The sequence below is a fragment of the Pelmatolapia mariae genome, linkage group LG7, assembly GCF_036321145.2.
Source record: "Pelmatolapia mariae isolate MD_Pm_ZW linkage group LG7, Pm_UMD_F_2, whole genome shotgun sequence".
NCBI lineage: Eukaryota > Metazoa > Chordata > Actinopteri > Cichliformes > Cichlidae > Pelmatolapia > Pelmatolapia mariae.
In genome coordinates, this window is record NC_086233.1 from 1,027,064 (window position 1) to 1,040,944 (window position 13,881).

General features: G+C 47.3%; 1 protein-coding gene across 4 annotated transcripts in view; it reads left to right on the plus strand.

Annotated features, from left to right (window-relative positions):
* The window catches only part of phf21ab (PHD finger protein 21Ab), a 29,109-nt gene that overhangs the window by 6,760 nt on the left and 8,468 nt on the right, over window positions 1-13,881 (plus strand). The window contains exons 5-16 of one of the 4 annotated variants that reach the window (XM_063477490.1): window positions 768-800; window positions 888-953; window positions 2,767-2,919; window positions 3,005-3,220; window positions 4,578-4,670; window positions 5,825-6,166; window positions 10,234-10,356; window positions 11,114-11,165; window positions 11,251-11,330; window positions 11,533-11,593; window positions 12,854-12,876; window positions 13,453-13,608. In XM_063477490.1, the coding sequence (XP_063333560.1) occupies window positions 768-800; window positions 888-953; window positions 2,767-2,919; window positions 3,005-3,220; window positions 4,578-4,670; window positions 5,825-6,166; window positions 10,234-10,356; window positions 11,114-11,165; window positions 11,251-11,330; window positions 11,533-11,593; window positions 12,854-12,876; window positions 13,453-13,608 (1,398 nt within the window). Of the gene's footprint in view, window positions 1-767; window positions 801-887; window positions 954-2,766; window positions 2,920-3,004; window positions 3,221-4,577; window positions 4,671-5,824; window positions 6,167-10,233; window positions 10,357-11,113; window positions 11,166-11,250; window positions 11,331-11,532; window positions 11,594-12,853; window positions 12,877-12,974; window positions 13,082-13,452; window positions 13,609-13,881 lie in introns of all 4 variants that reach the window. The other 3 variants (XM_063477489.1, XM_063477492.1, XM_063477491.1) reach the window with 3 other exon arrangements.

A 13,881-nucleotide genomic window follows, 5' to 3' on the forward strand; every position in this document is an offset into this window, starting at 1 on the left:
TATAAAGTGGATTCATTGTTATTTAATATTCATTATGTTGATGTTCAGTCAGTCCTTTCTTTACCACCATAAATGTGAAACAGTAACATCGTAACGTCAGAGCACAGTCGCACTTTTTGGGCGGAGTAAACCACCCGTCTCCACCTGCAGCATGCTTACAGTGTAGGCGCTAGAAATATTGTTTTTTCCACAAGATAAACAAGAAATAACACAGTACTAATAATATACTAATATTACTATAATAACTACCTGAAGTTACGCATCGCTTAAATTCATCTACAGTCTAATTATTTCTTTGTTTCCTGGGAAAACCTGACCTGTTACCTCCTAGTGTAGCTGACATGTGGAGGTACATATAAGTACATTATAATACCAGTAAAATAAAGTGAAACTCTAGTAGGGGAGTAGGGGTTAAACCCACATTCAGTCTGCAGACTGTGAGACCTGCAGTGGGTTGTGTTTTAATGGAGCCTAAATATGTTTTTCACCCTGAAAATGTCACATGGATGTCTGCTGTACTAAATGAAGTGATGAAAAAGCTGAAAATGTTCATAGTGTGATGGTAAAACGGGAAAAAAAGAAATCAGGGTCAGGTGGGGTCTTTTTTATCTGTTTTCATTTGTTTATTTAGTTTATATATGATCCTTATCAAAGGATGCGAGTCCTTCAGAGCGAGCGCGGCTCTGTTTCGGGTGCAGTTCCCTGTGATGAACAGCAGGTGTCAGCGTGATCTGTGTTTTCTTACTGGCTCTCTCTTCTTTCTGCAGAAACTGGTTGCTCAGATGAAGCAGGACCCTCAGGTAAGGTCCAAGCTCTTATTTCTTATCAGCACCTCTGAAGCTTCAAACTTTTCAGACGTTTTTTTCATGGCATTTGTTTTTTGTTAGAACGCAGATCTGAAGAAGCAGCTCCACGAACTTCAAGCAAAGATCACAGCGCTCAGCGAGAAGCAGGTATGCGATTTAGCTTTGTGCTAACGAGCTCGTGTCCGCGGGCTCGTTTAAAGCGTGACCTTCTGTGATATTAGAGGGTGAGTTCACCGAGCTGTCGTTTCAAACAAAGAAACGTGAGCTCGGAGCGCTTCAGCTTCACAGACGCTAAAGTTCAGCTGTAGGAGTGAAACGCTCAGGGCAGTGGCACAGTCTCACCTCATGAGCTTACATCATTCTGATATCAAACATTATTAATGAACGACACAGAACAGCCAGCAGTGACGGAGACAGCGGTGCACGTTTGTGTCTTTGAGTGTTTGTTTTGCATCATTGTCAGTTTCTGACTGGGTTGGGTCTCTTTCATGGGTTTGGGTGGTCGTTCGTTTCTTCCTCGTGGCTGTTGTTTGACTCTGTGTGTTTGGGGTCTTTCTCTATGGCTTTGTGATTGTTTGGTGTCTGGCGTTCATAATAGTCCCTGTGATATATGGATCAGATGAACATCTGAGTGTTACGTCACGTCTGTAGTCTCTTTGTCTTCTGTTATTTTTGAACGCTTTCATTGTGCCTCCTATTTTTATCTGCTCCCTGCGTGTTTCTCGCTGTGTTTGTTCTGCGTGTGAAACACTTTGTGCTCGCTGCTTCGACATCGTGCAGAATTAAAGAAGACGTTGTTGGATAAGAGTTTGTGCAGACTGAAGTGTGCTGAGATGATGTTGGAGTCGGGATTAGCTCAGATTATTGTGGGGAAACAGAAAGCCGTGCGCGTATTTGTGCAGGCGGGCATCTTGCGTAACCACAGATGACTAAAGTTGGTTTCAGAGAGTCGGCAGATTAGTCTCGCGCTGAGCTCAGCTCCCACCTGATGATAAACTGCCTCAGTGGGAATATGAGCAGGAGCGTGAGGGGTGGGCTCAGAGTTAGGCAGAGTAACAGTCTGAAGGAAGTTCAAAAGAAGAAATGTAGGTGATTTCCTCCTCCTGCTTCTTCTTCTTCTTGTAATTAAACTGGCAGCCGTGCAGCTGCTCTCATGGCCGAATCTCTTTGATTCTGGGGAAAAGGAGCGATTTGAGATTTTTTATTGCACTTTTTCTTTCATTCAGATGTGCTGGGAAAAAGTGCGTGACCCTTGACCTTTTTTTAGAGCGTGCACCTCACCGTCACGCGCTGACGTCATCACGCCTGAACCTCCCGAGTCGCAGGCCGAGGAAGACTGAGTTAAACAGGAAGTGTGTGTTTTTAGAATCGGACCTGTGAAAGCAGAAGTCCTGCGAGATTAAACATCCCTGTGCGGCGGTGGCGGCGGCAGCAGTTGAAGTGCTGCACGTTATTGGCAGAAGGTCAAACAGTTCTCTGAAAGCAGCACCGCCACTTTCCTCCTCCTCCTTTGTGTTTCTCTGCTTTCTCTCTCGCGGCGTCCTCATTGTGTTTCACTCCATTAAGTTCCTGCTTCTGAGTCGACTGTTGCTAAGCAACAGATGGGCTTTATCCTCCGACTGAGAATTCAGTCGTCAGTGTGTGCGTGACCTCCTGAGCTCCACCCCTTTCTTCTTCTGCTTTTCATTCTTTTTGCTTCTTTCACTTATTTCTTTTTTGCCCCTCCCCCCTCCCCCTCCTCCTCAGCCATGCAGAGATGCTTGTGTACTTATTTGTACTTATTTGTACAGTAACTTTTCTAAATTAAATGATCACATGAACAATCACCAGTTAAAAAACACACTTTTTTATGACTCCCCCCCCGTTATATCGTTTGTTCCGTACTTTGTTTCAATAAAGCTTTTTTGAATGGAGAAGTGACGCCTGCTGCAGGGATAATATCCTGTGCTCTCGCCTGCAGAAAAAGGTGGTGGAGCAGCTGAGGAAGGAGCTGCTGGTGAAGCAGGAGCCGGAGGCCAAGCTGCAGCTGCAGGTCCAAACTCCTCCAGGAGGAGGAGACATCAAGCCGGCCAACCCACTGCAGAGCCAGCAGATACCTGGAGCGCTGCAGCAGGTATGAAAGCCCACGCGCCGTTTACAGGATGACTTAAAATCTGACTGTCTTTAAATGTGTCGTGGGTTAAATTCTCCCTCCGCAGACGCTGACAGTGACGCCGGTCCTCACCACGAAGACGCTGGTGCTGAAAGCTGCCCCCGGCACCGTCCTGCCGCAGCGCCCGCCCACCGTCGCTATGGTAACCACAGCTATCACCAAACCCGACTCGCAGAACGCCCCCATCAACCTCCAGGTGGCCGGCAAGCTGACCAATCAGAGCTCGGAGCCCATGCGACTGGTGTCCAAGAACGCCATGGTGGTAAGTGTGCTGTCGGTGCGATCTGTTCGAGCTCAGGAGACGCTTCAGACCGCCGCCTGCTGACCCGCCTGCGTGCGCTCTCACGCGACTCTGTTTCTCTGAAAACGCTCGAGCGGGCTGTGGCGGCAGTGGTGGCCTGCTAGCATCTCCCTCTGGGGGTCAGTTCCCCTCACAGAGGCGCATGATCGCGAAAAGAACACGTCACGACACGACCGAGGGTTTTCCAGGTGGTTTTCCACCGCGGGAACATCTCTGTGCCCGTTCCTGGGCCGCCAGACACAACAAAGTATCACCTCTGGGCGTGGGTAGGTACTTCCTGGGCGGGCCTCAATGCTGATGGGGTAAACTGATCACAGCGAGGGCCATCTTTAAAAACATGTCAGGTGAAGAAGAGCAGAGCAAAGGGAAAAAAGCTTAAAAGTCGGAAACGGAGCGATCGAAATGACGAATCGTAACACAGCAGGTCGTTTTTAAATTGTTCTGCAGCCGTCGTTCTCTGAAACACTAATGCAGCTTTGTCTTACCTTTAAACATACACTTGTTTTAGCAGCGTGGACAGGATGTAACAGCACGACCACCTGAGGTCTGCTAACCACCGTGATTAAAATACTGCACAGAAGACAGAAACGACCGCAGCTATTGAACAGCACTGACACGAACAGAGTTCAAACTTGGAGGTGAGGCTCGTGTTTCAGGTTTCAGAGCAGGGGAGGGTCCGGTTTGCTTCAAGTGTTGGTCTCTGCTTTGGATGCAGGAACTGACAGAGGTCACAGTGTTCTGCACACGGTTCAGTGTTCCATCTGAAGGACTCTGAACTTTTCCTCCCAGGAATCTTTTCAAGGAAAAGACTCGACAGCTCGCTGACACAAAACACCTGGATGTTACAAAGTATCAATGTTCCTCTGGATGTAGCGACGTCGCTACATCCAGAGGAACATTGATACTTTGTTATAGTTTTTGAGAAACATTTAGCCAATAAGAGTATAGGTATGTTTACAGTATGGTGCTTGGATAGAGCATGACTCCATGAGCTCTAAAAAGTAGATCTGGGTTTGTACCCAACCCCGAAGTTTATGAGCGTTTTACTGGCGAACAGCACCGGACCGATTTTGGTCCCTGGAGGGTTCCTCGTTCCTGCGGTGCAAAAGCAGCTGCTCTGTGCCAGTTCTCCATCCTGCTCCCTCAGCAGAGCCCACAGGTGTGTGATCTACCTGGTTTAAAGCCCGCGTGTTCTCAGAGTTACTTACTCCCACGCTCTGCTGTCAACGCTTGGCGACGCGTCCTGAACCGAGCGCAGCAGACGTGTCGGTCAGATGTCAGCAGCACAGATCCACAATCTGCTGTGGTTTTGTCTCAGGTGCAGGCCGCCGCCGCCGCCGCCCAGCCAATCAAAGTTCCTCAGTTTGTCCCGCCTCCTAGACTGACGCCTCGACCCGCCTTTCAGCCACAGGTGCGTCACTGTGAGACCCGCCTCCGAACCCTAACCCCCTCAGATCAGTGTGTGTGGCCCACCCGACGTGGCGTGCTCACTCTCCAGCAGAGGGCGGGAGCGCGCCGAAGCAAACGCTCATGCCTTGCTCCGTGGCACTAAAACATTGTTTTCTGTGTGCTGCCTCTTACTCATCACTTCTCCTCTCGTTGTGCTTCTTTTAATTTCCCGACTGACCTGTGAGCAGGTGTTTTTGGAGGTTTCCTGCCTGTGTACCAGTGTCTTTTACCTTTCTTTGGTCAGAGCTTGTTTCCTGCAGCTTCTTGGTATTTTTGTGTTTCTGGCTGTCGGTGTGTTTTAACCCTTCCACTGGAGGAACGTGGGCGGTGTTTGTGCTGAGTAACGCCACCGGGAGCTCGGGCCGCAAAACATCAGAGTTAGGCCTCAGAAGTCGTCCTACCAGGAGCAACGTCTGTCTGTTAGCTCAGAACAAATACTCGAGTACTTCTGTATGAAGTTTGAAGGGTTGGGCTTATAAAACAATTAAATATTGTTAACAATATTACGTTTTGTTTTTTTTCCCTCCACCAATCACGTTTTACCTTATTGGTGATTTTGGAGAAAATACGTTTTTATTTTTTTATCTAATGTATTTTTACATTTTTAATAAGTCTAAACGACACGTGTCCTTTCTGTCCTGCCAGTACAGTGTTACATGTGTACAGTGTATCTTATACTGTTAGAGTTTAATGACAAAATGCTTTATAAAACATATTAAAGCTTTGCAGTGCCTGTACCTCTGAAGCCCCACCCCCGGTCTCACTCTGAAGCCCCTCCCCCTGTCTCACTCTGAAGGGCTCACCTTATTCCCTGAGAGTGAGCTGTAGGTGTGGTTAAAGACTGGGACTTTGGAGGCGGGGCTTGTGTGGTAGCAGAGCTGGCACTGCTTTACTCAACGTATGATGGGGTGTATCTGTCTTTTTTGATTTAATACATAAAATAAATGAACTAATGTTTGTAACATTACTCTGCAGTAGTAGTACTAGTAATAGTAGTAGTAGTACTAGTAGTAAAGGTAGGCTCAGTCAGGCTGAGGTAGAGCTCCACAGTGGCGTTACCTGGCAGTATCAGGTCATTTTTGTGCCGATTTGTGATTGGCTGTGTGTCGTCATCAGGTCCGGCCAAAGCTGGCCACGCCCACCAATGTCCCTATCGCGCCGGCCCCTCCCCCACCCATGATGGCGGCCCCCCAGTTGCTGCAGCGGCCCGTCATGTTGGCCACCAAGCTCTCGTCCTCGCTGTCGTCGTCGGCGCCCATCCACCAGGTCCGCATCGTCAACGGCCAGCCCTGCAGCAAGACCGGTGCCGCCCCGCTGACGGGCATCGTCATCACCACGCCAGTCTCCGCTGCACCCACCCGCCTCGCCAGCCCCGCCCAGGTGCCCCTGCCCACCCCCGTCCCCACTCAGACTGCGGTCCAGCCGATCCAGATCAGCAGCCTGACCACTGAGCCCAAGGTAAGGTACTGCGCTAGTACTGTGTCAGTACTGCGTTAGTACTGCACTGTTTAGCACAGCAGAATCTGAAATATTTTAATCGTGGTCTTAGATCTTACTTTTTACTTTCAGAAACCTTTGGATAGTTTTGTAGTTCTGATGTTAGAACAATAAGGCGATGACCTTAAAGATTTAAAGGTGGCGCTCGTGTGCCGCTGCTCCTCCGACACACTGTAAAGGTCTGTGTCCAGCGCTGAAAGGTTAGATATCAGTTTTAGTTCATTTACAGGTTAGGGTTGTGTGCCAGTATAGCACCCCCCTGTGGCGATTCAGGTAACTACAGCACTGAAACAAACAGGCCTCTCAGACTTCAGCAGGGTCTGTTTTTCCCTCTAAAAGTACTGAAGTGATTTATAAAGCTGGTGTCTGTATAGACGAGGAGAAGCTCACTAAGAATCTACTTTTACTCGTGGATCTGGCCCGCACATTTAAATTCTGCTGCTGTGACGGTTAAATCTAGGGCTGGGCAAAACGACTATTTTCCTAATCAAATCTAACGATTAATTTTTCAATCTGATTCGATTTCGATTTGATTTGATTATCGATTATTTCCCCATTATTTGACTTGTATAGCAATTTCACATTTACTAATTTATGTATATCAATGAAAAACACAAATTTCTTCATTTGAAGACCTAATAAAAAAAATTGCAAAATAAAGTTGTAGAGGTCGTACAATCAATACAATAGAGATAGCATTTAACAAGAAATGAAATGTGCAAACATATATGAAATTAAGGAAAAGTTAACAAAACATTTCAAATAAATAGCAGCAATGGTATCTTTGAACAAATAAAACGTAACATTCACTTTGCTCTCTGCAAAAAAAGTGCTCTTCGTTAACAAAATATCCATTTTGCTGCCTTCTCTCCTATTTCTGTGTGTGTGTTCAATCACATCACATGAAGTAGTTATGCATTGGAGTGGAGGAATGTTAGCATTTCTACATGCTCAGCAGTCAGGCTTGCCCTTTTTTTGGTGACAATGTTTCCAGCAACTGAAAAAAGCCTTTCAGATGGTGTTGATGTGGCAGGTACAGCCAGATATGATTTGGCTAAAGTAGCCAGTGTGGGGAATCTTGTTGCATTATTCTTCCACCATGTAAGGGGGTCATTATCCCTTGGAATAGGGGCTTCCCCAAAATACAACAGTGCTTCTTTCCTCACCGCCTCATTTTCTCCATCCCCACCCTGGTCAGTGTTTTCATTACGATCTTCCTCCTCAGAATCTGTACCCAACAAAGTGTCCAACACAGACCTCTTCTTCGTCGGGGGACTCGCTGAGGCTTCCTGTCCCACATGTTCCTGCTGTAACTGTGATCTCTGCTCCCTTTTGAGATCAAGTGCCTCCCTCTGTACTCTTACTTGCAGTTTCAGAGCATCTTCTGGAGAAAGGAATTTCAGTTTACGAAAACGTGGATCGAGGGCAGCAGCAATGAGTGACACATTTTTTCCATCTGCTTGAAATGCAGATACTTCTGGCTGCCACCTATACAAGATTTCCTCTTCTGCACAGTTCTGGAAAGAGTTCACTGCAGCAGAATCAAATGATTTGTTTTGGGTGGATTTCAGGAGACCTTTCAGCAGGGGGGGAAGAACAGAGACTGTGACATAAGACTGTCCACTAAGAACATTAGTGGCTTGCTCATAAGGCTTGAGCACCTCCTTCAATTCATCCAGAAGAATCCACTGATCACTTTTCAGATCCAGGTACTGTTTCCCACGCTGTGTGAATTCTGGATCTGAAAGCGTCACAACCACTGGCCATCTCTGTTCCAACAGACGTTCAATCATGTAGTATGAACTGTTCCATCTGACAGTGACATCCTGGATTAGTTTATGCTCAGCTGTACCCATCTGTTTTTGCTTCTGCTTAAGTTTGGTGCTAGCTGGCTCACTTTTCCTGATGTGCTTTACAAAGCCCCGTGCAGCTGATAGTGCCTTATCAATCTTGGGGTCTTTCAGTGCATGGTTTACAACCAGGTGCAGTGTATGCCCGGCACACCGATAGGACACCACTCCAAACTTCTCTTTCAGGATGTGGAGAGCTGCAACTATGTTACTTGCATTATCATGCACAATGGCAGGACATTATGCAAGGAAATGTGGAATTTTTCTGCCACCTTCTCCACCAAGGAGGCAAGGTTTTCTGCAGTGTGGTGCTCTTCAACTGGCAGTGTTGCTAAATTGAAGGAGAGAAGATCCCAATTGTCATTAATGAAATGACAAGTTACCCCTAAGTAGGACTCTGTGACCAGACTTGTCCAAGCATCAGTGGTAAGGGAGATTTTGGATGTGGCCTTTTTTAGTTCATTCCTTAGTTTCTCCACTGAAGTTTCTTACTTTCTCTCCATCATGCTTGTAAAATGATGCCTAGACGGCAGAGTGTAACCTGGTTGGAAAGTGGTCAGCATTTCTTTGAATTCCTCACCCTCAACCACAGCAAGTGGTCTCATGTCTTTTAAAATCATAGATAAGACGCTCTCGGTAAGTACAGCCGCCTCCTGGGGGGTGCATGGTGTACTTCTTCTCTGAGAGTAGTCCTCCAGACTTTTCTGTTTGTTACTGAAATCATAAATCACACACAGCACACAGATGAATTCGAATAATTACAAAATAATTATATGGAAAGCATAATATCAAAATAATTTGATAAGGATCTGGTTGTTATATATCTATCTCATATATATAAAAATAAAAATATAAACCATGTATGTGCCTTACTGTTATGCCATGTGCTTTCATAGCATAACAGTAAGAGATTAATGATAATCACCAATGTTGAACATATGATATGGAGTCATCGTGATGGCTGCAAAAAATAACGTCCAAAAATAACGTTTAAACAGCCATAGCTGATGGCACCTTTACTGGTGCACTGCTCTCTGGTCATTAGATGGCATAACTTTGACCTATAAGATGAAGCTGGAGAAGCATTACGTATAAAAACAACGTTCAAATAGGATGAAAGACATTAAACTTGACAAATCAAGAGTTCGTTGTCCTTTTGCTTTTGCAAGCACTTTAACAATGTTGTAATAGTGTTCGCCGATTCTCATAATAAGCTTGCGCGCATTCCGACTCATTTTGCCAGCATGGGCCACAAAAACCCCAAAACAACTAAACAGCAGCTGCTATATGTTACTGCTGAGCAGCTTAAATTAGTTTTGCATTTACGGAGGTTGGGTATTTATCTCTGTGTCTATGAGTGAGTGTACGTCTACATGGGGGGGTGTCTGGATGAATTAACGGGTAAAAACCAGCGTTAGTAAAAAAGTTGAAAACTTACGGTGGTTTGTCCTTTTCAGAAGCTGCTCCTGGATGCCGTCGTTTGAGGTGCTGGTGCATAGCCGTCGTGCTTTTATATGATAGGCCATTTCCACCTTACAAAGCCGGCAAATGACTGAATCACTTCCTTTTCGGTTAAAATATCCCCATACTGTAGAACTGCGTGTTCGGGTGGAGTGGTTTAAGTCGACTGCGACTGCCTCACTCGCTGCCGCCATGTCTTTTTTTGAAAGTGACGACGCATCGACGCAGATTTTTTTACGTCGACGTAATCGATTACGTCGACGCATTGTCCCAGCCCTAGTTAAATCTCTGCGCTGCTTTCCCGACAGCGGTGATCAGAGGAAACGTACCTGCTCTCCAGCTGGAGCATCGGGCAGCTGGACGCTCACAGCTCGTTTGGGTATCGTTAGTATGTTAGAATTGATGATTAGTCAGCGCTGCAGAGCTGCGTGCGGGGTGTCGTCTGCTCGTGTCTTACTGTCACACCCTCTGAAGGTCCCGTGTTTGCAGCTGATGGGTTCTCACTGGAGTTGGACGCCTGTTCGACCCTCGGGTCTTTGAACGATGGCGCTGTGTCACATTGGTTCGTGTTATTGAAGGAGGCCGTGTGGAGGCCTGTGCTTCTTTCTTCAATGAAAAACAGAAAATAAAAATAATGAAAATATAAAGGAATGTTCTCCCGAGTGTCGTCGCTCTTCTGTGACTTAAGCTCACCGTCTTCGTCTCGTCTTCTCTCAGCAGACTGTTAAACCGGGAGGAACAGAGCAGCACGCCGTCGTCAGCCTCCCGTCCTCCTCCTCCTCCTCAACCCCTCCTGTGTCTCCTCCTCCCAGGCCCCTCAAGAAAGAGGAGAACCCAGAGGTATGACCCACAGAGGGACACACAAGTCGTGTATTTTCTAGCACAATTCACTGAACCGTTTCTCTGTTGTCACACGTTTCACCTGCAAATTCTAGATATTAATATCTTAAAGTAAATGTTATTGTTATTAAAACTTATTGTTATTATAATGTAGTTCAAACGTACACACACAAGCTGATGTTATGAAAGGAGATAAAGGCGCACGATGTTCCCAATGATCCAAAAAACCCCAGAAAAAGCTGTTTACCAAAACCCCCTCAGTTTTATTTATACAGCAGTCGCCTCAAGGTGTTTTATATTATTAGACCCTAAAATAACCCAGAGAAACCCACCAATCATATGACCCCCTATGAGCAAACAGATGGTGACAGTGGGAAGGAAAAACTCCCTTTTAACAGGAAGAAACCTCCAACAGAACCAGGCTCAGGGAGGGGCGGGGCCATCTGCTGGGAACAGTTGGGGAGAGAGAAGGAAGACAGGAGAGAGTGGGTGGGGCTTCATTGTGTGCCTGGGTGGGGTTTGAGAGGGAGAAAAGAGGCATGGCTGCTTTACTACATCGATATAAAATACTTTCATTTTGCATCTCATTTGAAAATGTATCATTTTAAAAAGATGGATTTATGTGTCAGGACGTTCTCCTGCAGATGTTTACTTTGATGCTTGGAGCACGTTTTGCTGGTGCCGCTTGTGTACCGCACAACTTTGTTGTTGTACCAAACCTGCCAGCGTGATGATTCACCTGCTGTGTCTCCTTTAGAAACTGGCCTTCATGGTGTCCTTAGGCCTGGTAACACACGACCACCTGGAAGGTGAGCGATGGTTTCAGTCTCGGTGTCGTGAAGCTGCTGCGTGAGCAAACATCTGCAGGAAACGCTGATGTGTTTTTATTTGCAGAAATTCAGAGCAAAAGACAGGAGCGTAAGAGGAGAACGACGGCCAACCCGGTGTACAGCGGCGCCGTGTTTGAACCCGAGGTACGTGCCAGACTCCCGTTTAAGTTTGTGAATTTAGAGTCAAGCAAAGTACGATGACATGTTTACGAGTTTGGGTTATTTTTCTGCAGTAATAGAATAAAACCAAACATTTTTTTTAATGAGCTCGAAGGTTGATTAAAGTAGTTTTCACCAATATTTTGCCTGCTGAGCGACTTAACGATGTTTTTCTCTTTTGTTTCAGAGGAAAAAGAGTGCAGTGAGTTACCTGAACAGCCCTCTTCACCAGGGGACCAGGAAGAGAGGTCCGTATGAAAAACAGAACAAAGATGATAGAAATGACAGTAGAAACCAGTAGAGACTGAACGATGCATGACAATAGAATCAGGCAGAGCTACAGTAGAGACAATAATCAGCTGAGAGTCGTGGCAGAGCTGGAGAGAAGAGTGTGTGTGTGTGTGTGTGTGTGTGTGTGTGTGTGTGTGTGTGTGTGTGTGTGTGTGCTTCACTGAGTGGAAGAAGAGTAGAAACAGTAGATTAGTGTCTGATCTGATGCTCGGTGCTAATAACGTGCTGTGAAACTTCTCTCCTGCTTCTGCTTCCTGTCTCTGTCGCTTCAGTCGGGTTTCCGTCTAAAGCCGGATTCATGCTCGCTTGTCCTCGAGGCTCTGAAGCTTCAAACGGGCTGAAACGCGCCCGCGTGTTGTGTCATTTAGTGCCGATGATGTCAGGTTTCATTCACAGACTAAACGCAGACACAGATGTACCCTCTGAAACGATGCCGAGCTTGGTGATCAGAGCTGTGGAGCCTCCGATGAAGGAGGATGAATCCGGTTAGACCCTCTGTTTTCTCTGGGAAGAGCTGAAATGCATTCTGGGAATTGTAGGAACACCCTGACTCCCAGTTAACGCCCATGATGTTTGTTTGCTGGGAGCCACGCCGCTGGTAACACGACTAACGGTGTTTCTGATTCGATAACATCACACTTTCCGACAGTCGAGCTGCAGACGTCGTAATGCTAGACGCTAACCTCACGCGCAACTCGTGGTGTCAGATTTTAACACGCCCCGAAAGAGGCGGAAGAAGTCTGCGTCAGTGTCTGCACTGATGTTCGACTGTTCCTTCGCCCTCCAAACGCCGGCTTCGGGTTTCCACCTCGCTGCAGCCGCTCTCTTATTCATCTCTTCCTGTTTGTCTTTTAACTTCGGGTCTTTGTTAAGCCAGTAACGGGCTCGCAGGTCGGCCCGACGGAGCGCCCAACCCACGGCGTGCCTGTCGGGTCCATGCATCTCATACCCGTATTAAGCCGTTTTATGACTTTTAAGCGGCGACAGTCTGAGCCACTCCATTTGGGCCTCCTCGTGCCGAGAGGCCCGGAAGTCGAAAGACAAAAAGGCGAGGTGGGAACGTGAGGTCGGCCACCGGGGTGTTGACTTCTGACACGAGTCCACGGGCAGCTTTGTACTAGAGCTTGGCGTCAGCTCGCTCGGAGCACTAACCCTGCTGTCTGTGCTTCTGACTCCTCCTCTTCCTCCTCTTCCTCTCTCACCCTGACTCATGCTAGCCAACGAAGACTCCCTTTCCAAGGTATGTCATACAGACTGTTTGTTTTTGTTTTCTCCCCCCTCTCCATCTTTCTTTTTTTCTTTGTTTTCCGTCTTTGTCGTCTGTCTCATTTCACCCAGGTCGTCCACCCAAATACAGCAGCGTCCCGGACCTGGTCAGCCTCACCCCGACCTCCCCCTCCAGCCCCGTCCATCCCCTCCCCCTGCCCAGCCCCAGCTCTGGGGATGTAAGTAACGATGGGGGAGACGGACAGCTCAGAGGGTTGGACGCCCCGTCACACACGGTCCTTTTGGCCCAGTAGCTCTGTCACCATTTGCACTCCTCCATTAGTTTGTCGTCTCCATGACACTCATCCGCACTCATCACTTGATTTTACTTTGACTCAGCCTTACAAAGTGAACAGAGTCCTGTAGCGTCATTGATAACTCTACTGCAGAGCACATTCTAACTCCCCTGTGTGGGCTCAGTCGATTAACACAACACACCATGTCATTAGAACAAGCCCAGACTGTAAACTAAACCAGATCACGGCGCCCCCGCCTTGCCTCTCCGCTGATGGTTGGTGGGGAAACTGATTGGTCCAATTCTTCCTCACAGGGAGACATCCATGAGGACTTCTGCACTGTGTGCAGACGCAGTGGCCAGTTGCTCATGTGCGACACGTGTTCTCGTGTTTATCACCTGGACTGCCTGGATCCACCCCTGAAAACCATTCCTAAAGGCATGTGGATCTGTCCAAAATGCCAAGATCAGGTAACCGCAGCAGACTGATCCTGAGTCAGGGGGAAGGGGGTACTGCAGTCCAGACTGTGAAATGTGCTTCCGGCGGGCCTTCTGCCACGCTGGCCTGAACTTTAGGCCTGTTCGATCCTTTGTAAGCAGAAACGTGATGCAGTATTGTTCTTTTGTGCTTCTGTCTCATTCATTGTGTAAATATCTGCATCTCACATCCATCCACCCCATTGCTCGTCCCCGTATCGGCCCCACCGCAGGGTGGCGGCTAAATTTGTCTTCCTGAACTCTTTT